A 24,207-nucleotide genomic window follows, 5' to 3' on the forward strand; every position below is an offset into this window, starting at 1 on the left:
ATCCAAAGTCAAAGCAATGAGGAATTTGGAGAAAGTAAGGACACCAGTAGAATTCAGAAGTTTAGCGGAATTAGCACAATGTTACTGCAAGTGTACGAGGCTTTAATTGGATAAATATGTCTTTGTAATAGATAAGAGAATTAAAATGTTATTTGCACATGCGAGTGAGAAGAATGTTTTCAAGAATTCAAGGGTCAAGATAAGAACCAAGAGAAGGAAGGAAGAGAATGAAGAAGAAAGGTTGAATAAAAACAAAAAAAAAATTGGAAGCTACGCCAATATGGATGTTGTTAGACGATTAAAGAAATTTTATCATCTGCAATAAAGTTTTATTAAAGGAATTGGAAGTATATCAATATAGAATAACAATGTAATAAAAATTATTCTAAAATACCGGAGAACTCGTGAATACAAGTATTTGAGATAAGTTGACAATGTTAGCATGTGAATTAAAGAGGGAGATGTTTTGATTATGCAGGAAAGACGAGGTATAGCGGGCATATACCTCGATAATCTGAAACATATCTTCAATCCGAAGAAGCCAAAGATGTGACAGAGGATACTTGGAGTTGATTAAAAATGAAAGTTGTGCGATGAATGATTATGTGAGTAAAGCTAAGGAAATAGCTGTCAATGGATTTTGATAATTCGGTTGACAAAAATTCAGATAATTATAGAAAGCTTTCATTCCAGTATTAGCCTCAGAATGGCTTATCTAATAAACCAAATCAGTACAATTAGAAAGAAGGAATCACTTATGTTAAGAAGATACAATGAGTCATAAGAATGGATAATTTGACTAGAAAGGAAAGTGGAATTAAAAGGATGATAAAGAAATTTTATAAGTTTGTCCAGGATATAAGAAAGTTATGAATGTCAGGGTGCCAGAGCTAATGTAAGGCATGGAGTGAGACGCCTATATTTGTAGATAGAAAATTCATTCTAAGACTACGAATAGATATGGAAATTTAAATGAAGGTATTGATTGACATGGCATAAGAATGGAAATAAACGAACATATAAGTAAATGTCATATTTATTAAAAAATCAAAGCCAACATCAGAGGGTGAACCTATTATCGTAATTGTTTCATAAATGAGTATAGCTCGTTAAGGGGCAGTATAGTAGAATCACTTGAAAACCATAGATGAAGCAAGTGTTATTTAAATTATTAAGGATAGGTTAACTAAACCCAACCATTCTTTTATTAACGAATACTTTACCTAAGGAATAAGTTGGTATTACTACAAGGAGATTATGGTGCGCTATCAGATTCAAGTATAGATTGGAATTGATCGATATTATTACTTAATCTAATATTGTTGGACAACAGTGAAGTGAAAAATTTGATGAAACATTTATAAATTGAGATAGAGAATACATCCCAGGAATATGATTAAGTACCGAGGGCTAAAAGAAATATCTAGTAACCCGACATGAAGAGAAAATGGAGGAAAGTATCAGTTGAATCATTATTGATAGGTTATTCCGAACCTAGTCATTCTCTTTTATTAATGAACAACTTGTCCAATAAGTGGGTTAGTTGCTGCTTGAAGAAATGATGGTAATGAACAACTTGTCCAATAAGTGGGTTAGCTGCTGGTTGAAGAAATGATTGTATGTCACCAGATCCAGGAATTGATTATAAATGATCAATACTATTTGATTGGGGATTTGACATAAATAATTAGAAAATGGTGAATTATGTCGAACCAGGATAGTATATACTACTCCTAGATGAACGAACATTAAGTAAAGTAGAACTAAAAGAGAAGAATTTGGCTAAACATCATTAACTCAAGGGATTCAAGTTACTCCAAGAATATGATGCAAGACATAGATGTCAAAGAAGACTTTCTGATAATATGACATAAAGAAAAGAATAAACATTATATGTGACTAGATGTCAAGGGAGAGCATTGCAGTTAGTTTCGTATGAGAACTCCTTGGAACTAAAATAAATGATAATATGAGTTAGAATATACAAAGTGATGCCTCCAGGTTAATATATTTTCTTCTAAATAGTAATAGATTTTCGCGCGGCAAATATACTCGATTGTGATTCTAGGAAATTAAGGTAGGATGTTACGTTTGTGCATCAATCGTATCCAGTTGAGATTTTCTCGTTAATTCTTAACTCTAGTGTAACTTCGATAACGTCGGAAATCAAATACGTCATGGCCTCAGTATATCATTCACAAATGGAGAAGAAAATTAAGAGAATGATTAAAGAGCCTCGAATGCGATTGGAAGCAATTACAAAATAGGTTAATTAAACAGAGAAACACGTGGGAATGAGGTTCAACAACCAGTAACGGTTGGAAACGTTCATAAGCACGAATTACTAGAATTAGAGAGAAAAGAGAAATTAATATGCGTTGTGCTAGTCCTTTTGAGATAGTAAAAAAATAGGCAGGATAAGTGGAAATAGGTTGGCTTCACCGCCACCCGTATAGCATGTTCATAAGGTGTTTATATGTGTATACTCAGGAAGAGTAATTTAACTCCGTTATATATAAAATGGAGGCTTGAGTTGAGTTATATGAGCAACTAATAGAATATGATGTCAGCGAGAAGCTGTTAAGTAATAAGTGATGCTGCGAGTAAAAGTTTATGAAAAGTTGTAAGATTGGGGGATCAACCTGAGAAAGTGGAAGTTAAATACTTGAATGTATCATTATATGATCCTTAGTATGATTCTGAGGACAGAATCCTTTTAAGGGGGGAAGGATGTAACATCCGGGACATAGCGTGTAATTATTTTTATCAATAAATGATTATTATGTGATTATTAGGTGAATTTTGGTGAATTATCTGATGACTGATAATAATATTTGGATATTTATATATAATAAAATGTGAGTATATTAATTTTAATATGTACATAATAAAATATAGATAATTAGGGTATTTTTCTGATAATTTTTGGAGTGTTATACGATTTTATAATGATTTATTAATTATTTTCTGAATAAATACGAAACTATTTTATAAAGCCGAGAATCGTCCAACTTCAACCTTTTTACATTTTTACAACCCGAAACTCTTCTGAAAACTCCTTCCTAACCTAATCTGGTAATTCCAGACATTTTTGGTGTTTTGACTCTCTCGATCCGGATTACGGTTTGACCCGTGCGCGACGCGACGCAAAATTTTCGATACGATAATCATTTCGATAAATCAACAAAACCCGTATTCTCGAAAGACGGGATATTATTACATTATTTTCGTACAAAGTGTTTTATAAAAAGCCCGATTTGAATAATTATCCAATACGGGTATCAAATCAGATCATTTTTGCTGTTACTTAGCGGCTAAGTAACTAATTTATCGATCCAATACGATCCAAAATGAACCAATATTCCATAAATATAAATAGCCTTTTCTTATTTCGTTTTATTCTTATAATCATAATCAAACAGTAAAACTATAGAATTTACAAAGAAAAACTCTAAAACGTTGCGTTCTTCATAATCAAACCTACAAACGAAGGCGTTATCGAACTCCGATTCAAGCGTGCCATATATCAAATCGAAGCTCTCAAAAATCTCTTTCTGAATCAATCATCTGTTTTTGTGTAGAAATCAAGGTATTTTTCTTATTTAATTAATTTATTTCAAATTATTTATAGATTAAATTATGAAAATTTGTTCTTGATGTTGTTGATATGATTTGATGCTAGAATCATGTAGATCTTTTATTCCTGGTCATTTTGGTATATTATATGACTAATTTGGAGTTCAATAACATGTCCAAATTGATGTTTGATTCTCGGATTTTAAAATTAGGGTATATGTGTTTGAATGTTCTTAATTGAAAATTAGGCGTTTCTTTGATAAGGGTTATTAGATGAAATTGATTACATGGTTGTGTAGATCATGGAAAAATAAATCGATTCGTATATTTGAAACTAACAAACGATTCCTGGATTGTCCCAAACGAGCCTCGCCGGAAAACCGAGCCCTACGGCGGCATAAATTTCAGTTGTTTATTCCGTTAAATTCGTTATTTTCCAGCCGAATTGATCCTGCAGATTGATTCCTGGGAAAAAGTAGTTCATCCCATGTTAGTTTGAAGGAATTCTGAGTCGTTTTATGAGTTGTCGGAAAGCTTGAAGGACGGTGGAGGTCGCCGTTAATGGCTTCCCCGCCGTCGATGGTGGAGAAGGAGGAAGACGAGGCTAAACTACAGTTTAGTCCTCGATCTTTTCCCTTTTTTCAGAACAATCCCTGTATTTTCAAAATCTTATAAAAATAAGATTTCTGTTTTATATATTTTCAAAATTAATATTTCTGTTTATTTAATTTTTAGAAATTAGTTTTTAATTGATTTTAAATTCTAAAAATCAATATTTTTAATTCTAAATATTATTTTTAAATTCAAAATTAAATCTTAATTATCTAATTAATTAATTTAAATGATGATTCATTAATTAATTAATTAATTTAATTATTAATTATTAATTGATTTAATTAGTTATTGATTAATTTTAGTTGATTATTTAATTAGATTTAATTATTTATTTTGATTTAAAAATCCTGAAAAATAGTTTCGAGCTTTAAAATATTTTTTTAAATTATTTTCAAGGCTCAATAATTATTATAAAATTATTTTAAGGTTAGATTCGGGTGTTCGAACCATATTAATTAATTATAAAATGATTCGGAGACCCGTTTTAATTCTGAAAAATATTCAAAAATTGAATGGTATCTCTTATGATAGATACACATAGTGCGAGGCATTCAAAGCCAGACGGAGATTATAAAAGTAAAGCCTGATTATGTGTAGTAATGAAATGAGTGGATTCAAAATAGTGATAAACCTGAAATGGTGAATAATAAGAAATGTCAAGTGGTCTGTCAATGGAAATGCAGACACATCAGGACTGAGTGATATGACAAATAGTTAAATATCAGAGGGTTATCAATTGAGGCAAATATTCCTAAACTTTCTTCTAAAATACAATTTCTGGTCCCTTGATTATTATGCCATAGTGCCTAGGTACCCCATATGTTGGTGGGTTTATGCAGTTGGGTATAGATCCATACTATATCTTGACTAATCAGCAGGTTATAGTGCATATGTTGGTTTCTAGTGTCCAGTCTAATTTATTGTTGATCGCCATTAACGACATTCCTTCTTGAATAGTTTATGATTACAAAATCAAACAAAGATTTGATTCAAAAAGATGAATCAGTGAAATGTTCACTGTTCCTTTCCAAAGAAATGTGATTTATGATTAAAGGCCAATAAGGGCTGATGGTTTATTCGCTCAACTATTTTATATAAATAAAAGTGTTTTAATATCCTTTAAAGATTGTTTCCAGAAGTTTTTGATCTGATACCTGGAAACCAATTATGATACTTGCTGGGCATTTTTGGCTCACTCTTGCTTTGTGAATTCTTATTTCTTTCAGTATCAAATGAGGACAAAGTGAATAGCTCTTAATAGACAGCGAAATTGGAGGAATCCCAGCTGAAGGAATTTGGAGGTGTCAGAGTAAATAATACGAGGAAGTTAGGAAAGAGGTAATAAAATTGTATTTAGATATTGTAATTTTAGAAGGTTAGATTCTTAATTTTTTACCATAACCTGTAAATGATCCAAAATAATGAGGGGTTATCTGTATATTTGTTTTAATATACAGGATTATATTATTTACAGTTATTTAGTGACACCCAATTCTGACCCCGGATTTGGGAATGTTACATTACTAAAATATGATTCCTTATACATTGGTAGTTGTTCTTTATATAAAGCACAAATTAGGTATATGCTATAAGCATTGCGACATTATTATTTCTTTTGCATAACCTAGCAGCTCTCAAGGATATTTGTTCATCCTTTTGAGAGAGTACGATTGTGATAAGTTTTTATCAGTCAATATAAAAACTATTGATTCTATTGAAGATTTGTCAAATTGATTGTATGAACTATATTCACCCCCCTTATAGTTGATTAAGGGCCTAACACTATGCTATGGGCATATCATACCACCTGCAAAGTGACTACTGAAGCTACTCCATTTATGCTGGCTTACGGAGCCGAGGCCGTGGTGCCCCTTGAAATCACACATGGATCCCCTAGGATCAAAGCTTATAAACTGGAAACCAATGAATAAGGCATGAGGCTCACTCTCGATCTCATTGACGAGGTCAGAGATGAGGCCAGTGCCCGCAATGCAGAGCATCAATGAAGAGCCTCCCTATATTAAAATAGAAGGGTTAAAGAAAGGTTCTTTTACCAAGGATACTTGATCTTAAGAAATATTAAGGCATCAGGAGTTGAAGAGAAAGAAAAGCTAACCCCTAACTAGGAAAGGCCGTATAAGGTCAAGAAAATATTAGGACGAGGATCCTACAATTTGGAAACCCTGGGCGGTGACAAAGTGCCTCATACCTGGCACGTTTCGAACCTGAAGGTTTATTATGTTTAGGACATGAAATACATGTTCCTAGTACTTAGTAGTAAATGGAGGAATAAGGCCGACCAGTGTACGAACATCTAATGAATAAAAGTCCTGAAGGACAAAAGTACTGAAAATAAAAGACGAATATGAAATCAAACTACAAATGCAGGAGATCCTAAAGGATCATAAATCAAGTCATGATGAACAATTAGGTTACACGCCGAAGATGTTCAAGTCCATGAAGGACCGCAAATAGATAACCGCTGAATAAAAGCCACACACGGCAATCAAAGCCATGTAAGACCTAAACACTAAAGGATAATCTATAGTCCAAAATCAGATGATTGGCCAATAGTGGCAACCTCAGGAACAATCCAAAGGCTAGGAAATCCCCATAAATTTACCACATCCAGGTAAGAGCTATGAACAGAGCCAATGGACATGTTAACAGAGCGCACCTCATCATCATGGATGTCTATCTTGAAAAAGTACTCCGATTGTTGATAAACGCTAAGAGAGCTCTAGAATCTCAATCCTAAAACTTTCTCACAAGTTTCTTCATCAATGCCTCCAAGGCCATGTGCTCACTCCTCCATTTTGCGCTCTTAGTGAAAGAAGCTGCGAAGTAGGCTTTGTCCTAATAAGAAAAAGATATTATAAAGCTAACTTCACAAAATGTATTTGGTCGACTAAAGTCTACACTACATACTCCAGCCTACCAAAGAAGGCCGATCAGCCTCCAGAGAAGGCTCTTGACCGGCTGGATATCCCTCGGAAAGGGCTCCAGCCGACCAGACTCCAAGGGAGGCCTTAAGCCAGCCAGGATCCTCCTTATATTTGAAGTATTGAAAGTTCTAAAAAGAAGAGATGTACCTGATACAAGGCATGAGCCCCGCACATCTCCGCTTCAAGAAGCTGTTCGCCTAATTGGAACAAATTTAACCATTGGAAAATTAGGAGAAAGATAGGTACCCTCGACAGAGAAGCCTCTAAGGCCACCTTTAACAAGCTTCCTTTGAATTTTGAGGACCCATCAAGAACACGAACATGATAGTTTATGTTCGAGGCCTGTCACGAACGTGATCGAGACATGTTGTCCAAGAAAGCAAAAATGTTTCCCCTTGACCGACCAGAGGAGGCCGAGTAACTATCCATGAAGATCCTTGACCGTCTAAAGGGTCCTTGGATGAGGCCCCCACCCGGCAAGGCACTCCTCGAATAAAAAAGAGAGAAGAAAGTCTAATCCATGACTTGATACAGAAGATTAAAGTTCAAAAACTTCCACGAAATAAGGTCCCGAAGGGCCAAGAAGCTCTAGACATTGAGGTTACGTCCGATCAGGGCCTCAAGGGCTTGGTCTCTATGACCGACCAAGAGTCCTTGAAGCCGACTCCTCCACATGGAGGGTTAGGCCGACTAGGACGTCCTCAAAAGAACATGTATAGACGTCCGAAACTAATAGGGATGGCCCCTAAGTGAAGTTTCCAAGAAAACCATAAACTAGAGCCAAGGGATGCTTCTGGAGAAAACAAGAACTTCCACGAAAACAAGTTTCGTAAAGAACCGAACGTTCACGAGAACAAGTTTCATGAAGAGTAAGACGCTCATGTAGGTGGGATTCTGGCTTAGCAAGAGTCAGTGACGCCTAGTCCTCCGCAATGAAGGATTAGGCTGACTAGAACCCTCACGGACAGAAATAAGTTTCGTGTAGAGTAGAACGTTCACGAGAAAAAGTACATAATGCTCACTAGAAAAAGGGCAGAACGTCCACAAAAAAGAGAAGGATTGGTCGACCAAGCCACTTTAAGGCCTTATAGCCGACCAGGAACCCCTGTAGGGTTGATCCAGACCCTCCTGAAGGTAATCCGGTGGAACTCCTCTGAAATTCCTAGAGAATTCTTAAAAACATTAGGCGCCCAACGAGAACAAGTTTCGTGAAGACTAGAACGTCCACGAGAACAAGTTTCGTGAAGGCTAAAGAGTCCATGAGAAAAAATTTTGTGAAGCCTAGGACGTCCACGAAAATAAGTTTCATGAAGAACAGAACATTCACTAGAAAATAATCAGAATAGCCTGGCTGAGGCTAAACATAAGTCGTTAGTCTTAACTGAGGATTAATTACACTAATCTCCATAATTATAAGAGCTTATAAAGATTAAGACAAGATTAACTTTTCAGCTGAACTCACGAGTACAAGAACAGAACGTTCTCCTGGCGGATCAGACTACCCTGTAGGAGGCTCCCAAGGTCCATCCAGAGTAGCCCTAGTCGACCAGCCAACAAATTGAGGCCTTTTGGCCAACCGAGAACCTCCGTCGCAGAGCCAAGACGACCACAATTTCCCTCCGGAGTGCTCCTGGACGACCAACCAACAAAATTGAGGCCTTTTGGCCAACCAGGAGCCTCCGTAGCAAAGCCAAGATGACCACAATTTACCTCCAGAGTGCTCCCGACCGACCAACCAACAAATTGAGGCCTTTGGCCAACCAGGAGCCTCCGTAGAAGAGCTAAGACGGCCACAATTTACCTTCGTAGTGCTCCCGACCGACCAACCAACAAATTGAGGCCTTTTGGCCAACCAGGAGCCTCCGTAGCAGAGCCAATATGACCACAATTTGCCTCCGAAGTGCTCCCGGCCGACCAACCAACAAATAGGGCCTTTTGGTCAACCAGGAGCCTCTGTAGCAGAGCCAAGATAGCCACAATTTACCTCTGTAGTGCTCCCGGCCGACCAGCCAACAAATTGAGGCCTTTTGGAAAACCAGGAGGCTCCGTAGCAGAGCCAAGACGACCACAATTTCCCTCTGGAGTGCTCCCGGCTGACTAACCAACAAATTGAGGCCTTTTGGCCAATAAGGAGCCTCTGTAGCAGAGCCAATACGACCACAATTTGCCTCCAGAGTGCTCCCGGCCGACCAGCCAACAAATTGAGGCCTTTTGGCCAACCAGGAGCCTCCGTAGCAGAGTCAAGACGACCATAATTTGCTCCTGTAGTGCTCCCGACCGACCAGCCAACAAATTGAGGCGTTTTGGCCAACCAGGAGCCTCTGTAGCAGAGCCAAGATGACCATAATTTACCTCCATAGTGCTCCCGACCGACCAACCAATTAATTCAGGCCTTTTGTCTAACCAGGAGCCTCCGTAGCAGAGCCAAGACGGCCATAATTTGCCTCCGTAGTGGCCCTGGCTGACCAGCCAACAAAGTGAGGCCTTTTGGCCGACCAGAAGCTCCTGTAGGAGAGCCCTGATGCCTTCAAAAGTTGCTCCGGAGGCCCTCTTGAGAGGTCCTTTAAAAATTTCTCGGAAATGATAACTCTGAGCAGAACTAAGTTTCGTGAAGACTAGAACATCCACGAGAACGAGTTCGTTGGAGTACAGAATATCCTACAAAGGAAGGTTGGACAAGTTCAATGAAGTATTAGACTTCCAATAGAACAAGTTCAATAGAACGAGTACAACATATTCAAAGAATGAGTACAAAACGTTCACTGAAACAGCCGCAGCAGAGCCATGAGGAACTTAAGGGCAACCATGAGATTAATTTCATGGACAACCAAGAGCAAGAAGGGCATGACAAAGTATGTGGAAGAGTTGAATCTGAGAAGAAGGTTCTAAAAAAAAAATTGGAGCAAGCACCCCTGGTCAGCACGGAGTAGGAGGACCTCCCTAGGCCGAGCAGCCCACATGCAAGGGCATGTGGCCGACCATAGCCTTCTGCAGCAGAAGGTTCTGCTCGGCCCCGGCGACGCCCCTGTGAAAATTTTCAATTTTTTTTGAAAAAATGGAAAAAAATCAGAAAAAATCATTTTTTTTTAAATTTTCAGGATTTTAAGATTAAGCCCCGGTTAAGGTCGATTAGTGAAATTTAGCCCAAATTAGGACCGATTAGTGTATATAACCCGAACCAGGGGGAATTAGTGATTCGTATGATGAAATTAGCCCAGATTAGGGCTGTTTAACCTAGTCACCCTTGTAATTAGTGTGAATTAGGGATATTTAGCGTCTTATGCATGCAGATTAGTCCTGATTGGCCGCGATTAGGGCAGATTAGCCTCGATTAAGGCCAATTAGTGCGTTCTAGCATAAAATTAGGCTCTTTTAAGCCTAGTTAGCAGCTTATACATGGAAATTAGCCCCGATTAGGGCCGATTAGCTCCGATTAGGGTCAGTTAGCAGCTTTCACCCTATAATTAACCTTGACGAAGGTTAAAGGGTGACGCTTTTTAGTCCCGATTAGGACCGTTTGGTGTTGAACACTATCCAAATAGTCTGTGCAAAGGCCTTAAGTGTGTATACTCACACTAATAAGTCGTTATAAATGTGTAGTTCGCTCCACACTTTACGATAAAATGGCTATACCCATGAAGGGCCGATACCCATGAAGGGACGATACCCATGAAGGGCCGACACCCATGAATGGCTGATACCCATGAAGGGCCGATACCCGAGAAGGGCCAAAAGTACCCCGAGTCGCGAAAAGACCATTATAACTTCCACGAAACTCGAGCATTATTCCCGGAAGTTGGGGGCAAATGATATGGATAGAAAATACATCCTAAAGACAAATTAAGTGTCGTATTAATTATAGTCGGGCTTTTTGTCTGAAGTCCAGTACAAACCTGTCTGGTCCGAGCTCGTAGCAGACTCAAGACGACCCATGTAGACAAGGCCCACCAGCTGAGGTTGTCAAGGTCCACGAACACAAGCTGTTCACGGACTAGGCCCAATACGGCTGAAAGAGTAGAGACATGTGTCCTAAATGGACTCAAAGTCCTACACAGAAGGTTCTGGAGTTCCTTCCCTTATAGGACTCCTAATCACCATCTAAGTTGGAGACTTGGCCACCAAGTCTCCCAACACAAGTCTAACCCTAGACTCACCTCTATACAAAGGGCTCTACCCCTCAACCTAGAACTACGCTTTTGGCTTGATTCTCTACCACACAGAGATACATAGGCAGCTTGCAAGGACCGATAGTCCCGAACGCAAGAGCAGCCATTAAAGCTCGAACCTCACAAACCCTAGCATTAAATACTAACACACTCTAGTTTTTATTCCACAAAAATATTGATCTTTATTTTTTGTGTGTATGTATACAATATATTTCCCTTGAAAAATATAGCTAATTCACCGTCATTTAAATATTTTAATAACCGGGCAAAAATTAAAAATTAACGCAAAAAATATTTTTTGGGCAAAAATACATGGTCCATGTGGCCACATCATGAGAAGCCTAATCCTACCATAGTGCATAATACTTGTGGACGTGCTACCATCCGGACCTCTGATATTGATCTCCACCATTCGAAATTTAAATACCTGAACAAGGAACGATCCAACCGTTGGCACTCAGGAAAACGGAAAAATAAAAACAACTAATCCAACCAGAATATTTCTACGAAATTTTTACACTAGCACAATAAAGTAGCCAAATATTTATACTTTATGTCAGATAATAAGGATCTTAATAAATTAGGCAGGGGTGAATGACTACTTTTAAAAACTTTTTGATATTTTTGAATCTTAAAACTTAATACCAATATCAGTCGTAAAATATAATTGCATATAATGCAATAATATTGATCAACTTACTAATGGTGACTTTATTAACTTCTACTCATGAATAGATTTCTTGAGTTGGCTTACGAAGAAAAAAATTACAGATTTTAAATTCTCTCTATTACACCCTCACTAAAGATGGAATCTGCACACTCTATTAATAATGTCTTGTACTAAGAATTGTGCAATCCCATTTACAGCAAGATGTCATTTCTACGAGAGGGCATATTACAGCTTTTGGGGACCATCTTGATTCTGTAAGAACGCTCTATGATCTTTAGCTGAGTGCCTCATTTTCTCTCTCTAAGTTTAGATGTAGATTTGACACCTGTTCACGGACCACCTTCGTGTATAATGTGCTGCAATGATTTGTTTATTTTAATCAAAAAATTGTACATTCATTTGTCTTGTGAAATTGGCTAAGTGAAAATCATGAACTCCGATCATCCTTGACTTCACGATATAGATCAAATATGGATTTCACGATATAGCACAATTCTGGACTTTCTGATATAGCACAATTCTGGACTTTACGACATCACTTTGAATTACTTAACTACATAGCTCTTAAAGACTTCACTATATTTGACTTAAAGAAATTTCCGCAATTTTTTTTCAATCGGCTGCTTGAACAATCTTATTTGAAATTATGCCAGAATGATTTATTTAATAACTATTATATACAAGAATGTTGCAATGAGATCCCAAAACTTATTATAATCATTGAGCTATCTTAAAAAAGTATACAAGAGAAGTAACAAGACAAGTACAATAGAAATCTCTCACTAATCCAAATGGTAGAATCCATTTAGCAACATAAAGTGACATTGTCACTTGATAGGCTTTTTATGATGGAAAATGGAATAAACATGTCATGTGCTTAACATCTCATAATTCTCCACCTTGTATATCATTTGATAGACCTCATATTATATTCATAGATCTGGGGGAAAATGAGCCACCTGAGTTGGGAAGCTAAACACCAAGTGGCTTGATTAGGATTAGTGATACAAGGAATGTTGAACGTACCAACGATATGGATCTTGATCATCTGTTTCGGAACACGGTGCGTTCGCGACCCAAATAGCTAGGGTTCGTGACCCAAATTGTTGGGGTTCGCAACCCAAATCGTCTATGATAACAAACTAATGAAAATAGATATATCGAACCCGAAAATGTTCGTGAAAAATGTAGTGGATTTACTATATATATATATTATGACTTCTTGCAATGTTGTATAATTATTTTTATTATAACCGATATGTATTTTTGCAGCAGTGTTCCTGAGTTTTCTCATTAAAGAAAGAGTGAGTATCATTTGTTTCCTATTACCATTTCATTTTTTAAGGCATAACAAGAAACAGAAACAGCCCGCAAGAGTTGATTCAGTTGGTTAAAAAGGAGATAACTATCCCCTTTGTTTCCTATTACCATCTCATGAGCCAGTGCATGTCACTTAAATACGGTTTAACTTGGTTCACGTGATTTGTAGGCTATTGCGTGAGACCGTAGAGTTTACCTGGTGCGCACCCGAAGGGTAGCGGCTACTGGTTCCCTACTATAAAAAAAGAAACAGAATCAGTATGTAGCCTACACTAAATATAAAAAGTGATGTTGTAATTCTAATACTCTTTAAAGTTTTAGTAAGAGCATGTTTGGCTAGCTTAATGAATTTTTGTTTACGATCCACTCTAAGTTGTACGGTCCAACTTATAAAAAAAATTATTTCTTAACCTAAGCTGAATATAAAGTAGTTTAAGTTATAAATAACTATTTTTAAGTCAACCCAAACATCTAGAAGATATAAACTAGAGTTATAAGCAAACCGAGTTGAGCGTGACTCGACTCAGGATCGACTCGATAAAAACTCGACTTGGTTTGTTTCGTTAACGAACTCGAGTTCAATTAAGAAAAAAAGATCGATAACTTTAATGAGTCGAGTCAAGTTTTTTAGTTGTTCGACTCGACTCGTTATCAGCTCGGTTTGGCTTGAACTCGACCCGAGATCGTAAAAATACATTTTTTTTAATTATCTTTCTTATTATTTATATAAATAGTAAATCAAAATATAAAATAATACAAGAATCATTATAAAATCTAATAACATCAATATATATTAAACTCCATATGGGTGATCATTGGCAAAATTATTTATAAATATATTTTGTTAATAGGCAAATAAATCTCGTTTTCGATAACAATACTTTTATAAGTTTTTCCTTATAAGTAATGGGAGATAAATTTGAAAATTTTGATTTTTTTTTTCACATGACTAAAATCGATATATTTTAAAATTCGTACGGTTAGATCGTTGAAAAAAACATGTAAAAATTTTACTTAAAAATATTTTATTAAAATTTTATCGACCAGCTCGGTTTTGCATTGACTCGACTCGGTTAGTTAACACGAACTCAACACGGTTGCTAACGAACTCAAGTTCAATCAGCAAAAAAAGGATTGTTTAGCTAGTCGAGCTTTACTCAGTTCGGTTAAAAAAAACTCGACTCGAAGAACTCGGTTAAAGTCGACTTTGTTGGTTTACGGTCCTAATCGTGGCTGAAGTTGGGCCGAAATATTAGTTCAAATCATCTATAAGTTCTACTTGCATAGCGATTAGGTAGTACAACATATAGTTTATTAAAAAAATTTATGTTCTTGTAAGTTCTACTTGCATTATCAGTACTTGTTATGCAGCGTTGGATGTCTACAATTATTCTCTTTTTTAAAAAAAAAAAAACTAAAGAAATAAAAAATTATGATCTATATATATAGGAAAGGGAGTTGCTTACTTTTTATTACAGGACATAATTCTGCGCTCAGCAATGTATATGTAATTTTATTTGATGACGGATTGCATCTTGCAGACCCTTGACATTTTTCTTAAGCAGCCCACTTAGCCCATTAGAATGGTTTTTTTTGCCAAGTTTATAAAAAATTAGTTGTAAAACTTACATGAATCAACTTATTAGACTTATTAGAGCATCTCCAACCATAATAGCTAAAATGGTTAGCTAAATCACCATCATCTAAAATTTTATTGAATCTGTAAGGTTATTTGCTCCAGTGGTATTAGCTATACTGATTAGCTAAATTTAACAATAGTATGTTATATGTATTTTCAAATTATTTTATATATATGTAAAAATTTCACGTGTTAAAATAAATAATATTTAATTAAATAAAATTAAAAATAAAAAATTATTTAATGAAAAAATATTGAATATATATTTATATAATCGGGGATTTTTCTAAAAATCGGGGACTTTTAGAATACTGGTTTTGACGACGAGTAACGATCGAGTCTGATTCCTTGCTTACAGTGAGAGCTCTTAATGGAAGGGGAGTAACGATCGAGTCTGATTCCTTGCTTACAGTGAGAGCTCTTAATGGAAGGGGTGTTAACTTGTTAGAAGTGGGGCATGATAGTCCATATGGCTCCTGGGAGAACCACCCCCAGGCCTTCAGCTCCATACAGCTCCTGGGAGGCCTACTCCTAGGCTCCTAACTCCACACAGCTCCTGGGAGAACTACTCCTAGGCCTTCAGCTCCATACAGCTCCTGGGAGAACTACTCCTAGGCCTTCAGCTCCATACAGCTCCTGGGAGGCCTACTCCTAAGCTCCTAACTCCGTGCAGCTCCGGGAATGCCTACTCCTAGGCTCATAACTCTACGCAGCTCCTGAAAGGGATACTCCCGCACACTACCACTCCTGACCAGCTTAGTCCCGTAAGCGAAACCCTGATAAATCCCAACACGTGAGACGTTGGCCCAAGCACATGACGGGGACAACTGTCACACATCAATCATGGGAATAATCAGGCCACGTGTCAGAGGATCCTCAAAACATTCCTCGACCAGTCCCGCGCTGACGCGTGTAAAGCATCCACTCCCGCCAGGTGCCCTCCGCTCCCAGAACCAATGGCTACGATTCAAAGGTACCAACCCCAAAACCCTACCCTTGAGCTATAAATAGCCCAAGAAGGTGAGGTTTTGGGGTTAATCATTCTTTCACACTCATATACACACACAGCCACCCCGCATTCATATTCATCTTCATCTTCCCAAAAGCTAGTTCTTACTCTCACGCCGGAGGCGCCGCGGGACTCCAACCCCCCTTCCGGTGTTGTTTTGTAGGAACCCAACCACAGCTACACCTCTAAAGCGGCGAAGGATCCAGGACGCCGTCGAAGGAGCAGCCCCGCCACCAGGAGTTATCATTTGGCGCTAGAAGGAGGGGCTCTCCATCCTTGGGTCTCGGTGCCCCTGGATTCACCTTCATCAACAAACTCTTCAAAGAGTCCATTTATTCAAACTTGTAAGAACTCAAGCAACCAACCCTTTACGTAAACATGAATGTTGCTCATATCGGCCACGTTTGTATGCGCTTGTTACTTTAGGCCACGTTTGTGTGAGCTCGTTTTGTTGGTTAAGCCACGTTTGTGTGAGCTATCGTTAGTTTTAATCGTTATTGTTCTAGTTTGAATATAACTTTGCGTTGTACTTCATCGTTGAATAGTCCCATAAAATCGTTTGAACTGCTCCCAGGAAGCTATTTGCTAGTATTTGTCGTTATTTTGGGTAGTTTCTGCAAATTTCATAAAGCAACCTTAGACCGATATTCTCTGTGCCATATTGTTATCATTTGTTGTTGGTGCTGTTGAGAAATGGCAAGACCAGGAAAGAATACCTCTGGGAGGCCATCTGCTAGTGCTCAGGTCCAGGAGCCGGACCACTCCCAGGCTCTCGACCCAGGAGCCGAGAGAGAAACATTCCAGGAGCAACCACTACACACTCCCGTAGTGGAGAGAATTGTAAACACAAGGGATGCCAGAACCCTCATAGAGCTCAATCAGTACAAGTACACAAATGTCCCGGTAGCCGAAGAGCACATGGCTAACCTCACAAGCGATGAACTAGCAGAAGCAATCAGACTATACAGACAGGAGCAGACCCGCCTCCAAGAAGAGGCAGAACTAGAGGAGGAGCCGGAGGAATCCGGGGACTCCCAGCAATCAAAGAGGTCGGTGTTCGACCGCATTGGAGCCAAGGGGAAGAAAAGCAAAAAAGATCAAGGCAAAAAAGAAGCAGAAGCTGCCAAACAGAGAAAGTTGGAAGAAGTCCGGGAGCAAATCAGGAAAGAAGAAGAAGCAAAGCTCGAGCTAAAGATCCAAAAGAGAATACAATTAGAAGAAGAGAAGCTGTTGACCAAGCCTAGGAGCAAAAGAACCCGGAGAGACCCCACTCCGGAGCTGATTTCTGATGATGAAGAAGAAGAGAAACAGAAGGACCTAAAAGACATGATCTATGAATTGCAGAGGAAGATGGACAGAGACTCAGGAGTGGAGATTGGAGAAACACTCACTCCTTTCAGCTACTCCTTAGAAGCTATCCCCCGGCAGCGGGACTTGAAACATTACAACTTTGACTCCTTTGATGGTCTGGGAGACCCGGAGGAGCACTTGAACTACTTTGAACAGATAGCGCAGATATACTACTACAATGACTTGACGAAATCAAGGTTCTTCGCTTCAACACTTAAGGGAGGGGCCCAGAGATGGTTCAGCAGAATCCCCTCCCGCAGCATCCATTCCTGGAAGGAATTTCGAGCCTCTTTCCTCAGGAGATTTCGGGTGAACAAAACGCACGAAATGCACATGTGTCACCTGGAGACAATCCGGCAGCACGACAATGAATCCCTATCTGCATACATGCGCCGGTTCCAGGAAGCAATCAATAAAGTTTCAAATCTGGATGAGAGGGAAGCTTTAAGCATTTTTAGAAGAAATCTGGACCCAGAGCACAACGAAAGGTATATTGTGGAGCTAGTCAATAAGGAGCCGCAAAGTCTGGCAGCAGCTTATTCCATGGCCGCCAGATTCATTAAGGAAACAGACGTGCTCCAAGCAATGAGAATGACCCGGAATGGAGGGTTCAGGAATAAAAACACTGATGACCGACCGAAAGGAGGTTACCATCAGGACAAGAAATTCAAGCAAAGCAACCAAAGCCAAGAAAGACAAGCAAACCCGATTTTCCAAAGACTTGGTCCTAAGCAGGAGTCGAACAGCGACCCAGGACCCGTGAAGCAAGCTCGGGAGCCGAAGCAGGAGCCGGACTGGACTCCTCTCAACATGACCCGGGAAGAAATCTTGAAAGAAGTCAAAGAAAAGCCTTTCTATTATCCTCTGAAGCCAATGCAAACTCCTCCGGAGAGTAGGCCCTATAATAGGCAATGTGATTATCACGAGACCCATGGCCACAAAACCGAGAATTGCTTATCACTAAAGTACTTCATTGAGGACCAAGTGAAAAAGGGGAATATGAACAAGTACTTAGTTCGGGACAACAGCAGAGGAGAAGCACAGAAGAAAGGAAAGAATATAGTCAATGTGGTCCTAGGCGGATCCTACTCCCCACCCGGGAGCCCGGGCTTCGGCGAAGAAGTACTCTCAATCCAATCGCTCCCAGACCTGGTGATATCCTTCAGCAGCAAGGACTATGAAGGAGTCAACCCTCATCACAATGCAGCTTTGGTTGTCACTCTGGACATCTTTGATAATGAAGTAAGAAGAATGCTCATAGACAATGGCTCCTCAGTAAATATTCTATTCAAGCACACAGTGGATAGAATGCAGTTAGGGAGCGTCCGCTCAAATGAATATCGAGAAGACCCACTATATGGCTTCGGCCACAACTTAGTCCCGATCCAAGGAACTTTGTATCTGCCAGTCATTTTTGGATCTGCTCCTAACCAAGCGACTCATGTCATCAAATTTTATGTGATCAACGCTCCTTCCTCATACAACGGAATTATTGGCAGATCAGCTCTGACCATGATGCAAGCAATAACTTCAATCTCCCATCTCAAGATTAAGTTCCCAACCCCGACGGGAGTCGGGGAGATTAAAGGAGATTACGGAGTTGCTGAAACATGCTACAACCAGGGGTTAGTTATGGCAGAAACCCATCAAGATAATAAGAGGAAGGCTACGGTCCTTCGCAAGCAACAAAGCACGAAGAAGCACAGACCCCGGACAAGGGAAGAACCAAGCAAAACAAGTCCAGAAGAACTGGCAAGCAACCAAGTCATGGTAGTGGACGAGACAAATCGAGTCCTAGACCAACCTCGTCCTACCATGCAAGCAACCGAAGAACCCGAAAAAGCAAACAACTATCTAAAGAAGAACTCTGAAGCTCGGATTCATCAAATGATCTCAAACAAAGAACAAGCAAAAATTGAAGCAGCAGTCGAAACAGAAGAAATCGAAGTAGATGCAACCAATTCAGGCAAAAAAGTGAGGATTGGGTCAGGACTCGAGGAGTCCTTCAAGGAGAGATTAGTTTCCCTGCTCCGGGAGTATAAAGATGTTTTTGCCTGGAGTCCAAGGGACATGCCAGGACTACATGAGTCCATAGCAATGCACAGCTTGGATGTCAACCCCAACAAAAAACCAGTAAAGCAGAAGAGAAGAAACTTTGCTCCAGAGAGGCAGAGAGCCATTGACGAAGAAGTAGAAAAGCTACTCAAAGCAGGAATCATCAAAGAGATCAAATATCCGGAGTGGCTAGCTAACGTGGTCATGGTTAAGAAGTCCAACGGCAAATGGAGAATGTGCGTGGACTACACTGACCTAAATAATGCATGCCCGAAGGACCCGTATCCCCTTCCAAACATTGATCAGCTGATAGATGCCACCTCAGGACATGTAATGCTAAGTTTCATGGACGCCTTCTCCGGATACAACCAAATAAAGATGAACCCGAAGGACATCCCTAAGACAGCATTCATAACTCACAGAGCAGTCTACGCTTATGTGATGCTACCCTTCGGGCTTACCAGCGCAGGATCCACTTACCAAAGAGCCATGAATAAGATATTCAAGTCCCAGATTGGGAGAAACTTGGAATGCTATGTCGATGACATGATTTCTAAATCAACAACTATACAAGGGCATTTGGAAGATCTGAAGGAATGCTTTGAAAATCTAAGGAAGAACCAACTAAAGCTAAACCCGGAGAAATGCACCTTCGGAGTAGGAGCAGGGAAGTTCCTAGGGTTCATGATCAGCAGCAGAGGCATAGAAGCCAATCCGGAGAAAATAAAAGCAATCCAGGAGATGAAAGCTCCCAGGACGTAAAAAGATGTGCAGAAGCTAGCAGGATCACTAGCAGCACTCAGGAGATTTGTCTCAAAACTAGCAGAGAGGTGCTTACCTTTCTTTGATCTACTCAAAGGAGCAACCAACAAGAAAGAGGTAAACTGGAGCCCAGAGTGCCAGAAAGCATTCGAGGAAATCAAAACTTACCTCTCTCAGCCACCAGTCCTAACTAAAGCCAAGCCAGAACAGCCTCTCTACTTATACTTATCAGCAGGAGCACAAGCCGTAGGAGCTGCCCTGATCAGGGAAGAAAATGGAACACAGCAACCAGTCTACTACGTAAGCCAAGTCCTAAAAGATTCAGAAACAAGATACCCAAGATTGGAGAAGTTTGCTTTTGCTTTGGTTACAACATCAAGAAAACTCAGACACTACTTCCAAGGGAGGGAGATCAAAGTAGTAACAAATCAACCACTAAGAAAAATACTGCACAAGCCAGAAATCTCGGGAAGACTTGTTAATTGGGCTGTGGAATTGAGCCAGTTCAACCTAAGCTTCATTCCCAGGACTGCAATCAAAGCTCAAGTTCTTGCAGATTTCATAATCGAATGCAACTTCCCAGAAGAAGACCAAGAACCAATGGACATGGATCAGGAGCCAAAAAAGGAAATTAGTCCAGGAGCCTGGACCTTAAAAGTAGATGGTTCTTCAACAACCGAGAGGTCAGGAGCCGGACTCATACTCAGGAGCCCAGAAGGATTCAAGATTCAGACAGCTATATCCTTCAACTTCCCGGCAACAAACAACCAAGCAGAATATGAGGCGCTGATCGCAGGACTAAAGCTCTCCCGGACTCTAAGGGTCCAGGACTTATAAATTTACAGCGACTCCCAGATAGTGGTCAAACAAACAAACGGAGAATACATAGCAAAGGACCCTACTCTGGCGAAGTACCAAGCACTGGTTCAGAGCTATTTAGCTTCAATCCCAAGCCACCAAATCCTCCAAATATGCCGAGAAGAAAATGAAGAAGCGGATATCCTATCCAAATTAGTCCGGAATTCATCAGACCTAGACTGCTCAGTCTACTTCGAGGACCTCCACAAACCATCAATTGAATCCGGAGAGGTCTTGGAAATAGAAAGCACTCAAAATTGGATGACTCCCTTCATAGATTACTTGGACAAAGGGGGACTCCCAGAAGATAAAGGAAAAGCTCAAAGATTGAAAGCAAAAGCAGCCAAGTTCTTCCTCGAAGAAGGAGTACTCTACCGCAGGACCTTCTCATCTCCTACCCTGAAGTGCATTGGCCCAGAAGAAGCAAAGTACTGCTTGGCAGAAGTGCATGAAGGAATATGCGGAGACCACATGTCTGCAAAAGCCCTAGCTCATAAGATCATAAGACAAGGCTACTACTGGCCAACAATTCATCAGGATGCAATACAATTCGTCAAGAAGTGCAAGGAGTGCCAACTCTTCAGCAATGTATCCCGAATAAGCCCAGTCCTACCATCCTCAGTCCTGTCACCTATCCCCTTCGCTGTTTGGGGTATTGATATCATGGGACCATTCCCTCGAGCAAAAGGAGATCTAAGGTACCTACTAGTCTCTATTGATTACATGACAAAATGGGTTGAAGCAAAAGCAATGAGGACAATCAATCAGCAAGACTGCATAAAGTTTATGGACAACATTTTGATGAGGTTCGGGATACCACGAGTCCTAGTATCAGACAATGGACCTCAATTCATTGGATCAGAGTTCGAGTCCTACCTCCAAGACCGCGAGATTAAGCACAAAAAATCATCAGTGGCATATCCCCAAGGAAATGGCCAAGTAGAAGTAACGAATAGAATCCTGCTCCGAGGTATCGAGAAAAGACTCAAAGAAAGCAAAAGCAAGTGGCCAGAAGAACTACCAAGCGTACTTTGGTCCTACAGGACAAGCCCAAGGACAAGCACAGGAGAAACTCCATTCAAACTAGCTTATGGAACAGAAGCAATGCTGCCTATTGAAGTAGGCTCTCCTTCCCACAGAGCAATAAACTTTGAAGAAGAAGCAAATGAAGAAGGACTCAAAACAAACATGGAACTAATTGATGAGGTCCGGGACCAAGCTGTGGTAAGAATGGAGAAATACAAGGAGAAAATAAGAGAACATTTCAGTAAGAAGTCAAGAGTCAAAAACTTCCAAGTTGGAGACCTAGTCCTTTGAGACACTGAAGCATCAGATCCCACAAACACCGGAAAGTTAATGCCCAAATGGGAAGGACCATACAAAATCAAAAAAGTCCTCAGGCCAGGAACCTACAAGCTCTCGAACATGGATGACTCAGAAGTGCCAAACACTTGGCATGGACTAAGGCTAAGGAAATACTATCAGTAGTAAAGCAAACAAAGCAACCAAAAAACTTGTAGCCAATATGGCAAGCAACCAAAATGTTTCTCCTTCTATATTGTATGAATGATCAATGAAAAGCTTTCTTTTTAACTTGAATACTTTCCAAAAGCAACCACTAGTCCGGACAAGCCATTAGTCAGGACTAGAGCAACCAACTTTTACTTAGAATTAATTTTCTAACTTAAAGAAACCACTAGTCCGGACAAGCTATCAGTCAGGACTAGAGCAATCAACTTATCACTAGTCCGGACAAGACATCAGCCAGGACAAGAGCAACCAATTTTTACTTAGAATTAATTTTCTAACTAAAAGCAGCCACTAGTCCGGACAGGATATTAGTCAGGACTAGAGCAACCAATTTTTATTTAGAATTAATTTTCTAACTAAAAGCAGCCACTAGTCCGGACAAGATATTAGTCAGGACTAGAGCAACCAATTTCTACTTAGAATTAATTTTCTAACTAAAAGCAGCCACTAGTCCGGACAAGCTATTAGTCAGGACTAGAGCAACCACTTTTACTTAGAATTAATTTTCTAACTAAAAGCAGCCACTAGTCCGGACAAGCTATTAGTCAGGACTAGAGCAACCACTTTTACTTAGAATTAATCTTCTAAATCAAAGTCCTCCACTAGTCCGGACAAGAAGATTAGTCAGGACTAGAGCAAAATTATACTTGGAAAAATATTCTAAGGCAAAAACAAACTACAGAAATAAAGTAAAATAGCATCAAGGAAAGCATTCATAACAAATTCACCGGACTCAATAAAGTCCGGAGCAAAGTACGAATATTACATAGATCGAACATATCAAAAAGTCATTAACAAATAGCAAGTCAAGCGTCCGGAGCACGGGGAGGAATGAAACTGGGACAGGGGCCGTCAAATGGCTCCGGTTCCCCCAATCCGAGCTCAATTTCTTCCTTAGCCTTGATAAACTCGGAGACGAAGCTATCCCAATCGGCCTCCGGATTAGTCTTGATGTGTCGCTCAGCAACCAGCCAGCAGCGAGCTATCTCCGGAGCACCAGCATTGGCAAGGGCCCTATCGTACTCCTTAGATCTTTTAAACTCATCAATAACCTCAGCCTCCGGACGAACAGCAGACATTCGCCTCCGGAGCTCTACCAATTCGGATTTTAAATCAGAAACCTCCCTCTCCGCGTTATCAGCCCGGATAGTCACTTCATTCAGATTCTTGTTCAACCCGGACAAAGAATTATCCTTCTCAATGATTTGGTCCCGGAGCCGACTAATCTCAGCATCCTTATCAGCAACAGAGCTCCGGAAACCTTTAATCTCATTATAAGCAAGAGAGGCGGATCCGGCCATATATCCACCAAGCTACAAAAGACATATAAACTCAGAAAAATATTCTAAGGCAAATCAAGGCAAGAAACAAGAACAGAAAGAAAATACCTGACCCCAGAGCCGGGAACACTCCTTCATTGTGGCATCGAATCCGGACTCATTCATCTTGCTCCACTGAGGTTGAGTCGGAATCCCAGCCATGAACCGCGCCACCTTTTCCTCCAGCCCCGAACCACCTTCATCCGGACAATCCACATCAGCTGCTTTTCCTTTGCCAGCCCCGGACCCAGAGCCAGCTTCATAGTTTTCAGCCCTAGGAGGTTTCGACCCAACAGTCCGGAGCCTCTTCCTCCTAAGCCCAGAGTCAGCACCCGGAACTTCCCCAATAGGACCTAGATCCTCAAGATTGTCAAACTCATTACCCATATCCAA

The 24,207-nt window shown here is 39.9% G+C and overlaps 1 protein-coding gene across 1 annotated transcript; it reads right to left on the reverse strand.

Moving 5' to 3' along the window:
* Positions 1-23,207: 23,207 nt before the first annotated feature.
* Positions 23,208-24,006, reverse strand: LOC141695108 (uncharacterized). The gene is made up of 2 exons (XM_074499363.1): positions 23,884-24,006; positions 23,208-23,808 (listed from the first exon to the last, which is right to left on the reverse strand). Exons 1-2 carry the CDS (start codon positions 23,974-23,976, stop codon positions 23,302-23,304), a joined length of 600 nt encoding a protein of 199 aa, XP_074355464.1. The 5' UTR covers positions 23,977-24,006; the 3' UTR covers positions 23,208-23,301.
* Positions 24,007-24,207: the final 201 nt, after the last annotated feature.

The sequence above is a fragment of the Apium graveolens genome, chromosome 11 (assembly GCF_009905375.1).
Source record: "Apium graveolens cultivar Ventura chromosome 11, ASM990537v1, whole genome shotgun sequence".
In the NCBI taxonomy this organism is placed as follows: domain Eukaryota; kingdom Viridiplantae; phylum Streptophyta; class Magnoliopsida; order Apiales; family Apiaceae; genus Apium; species Apium graveolens.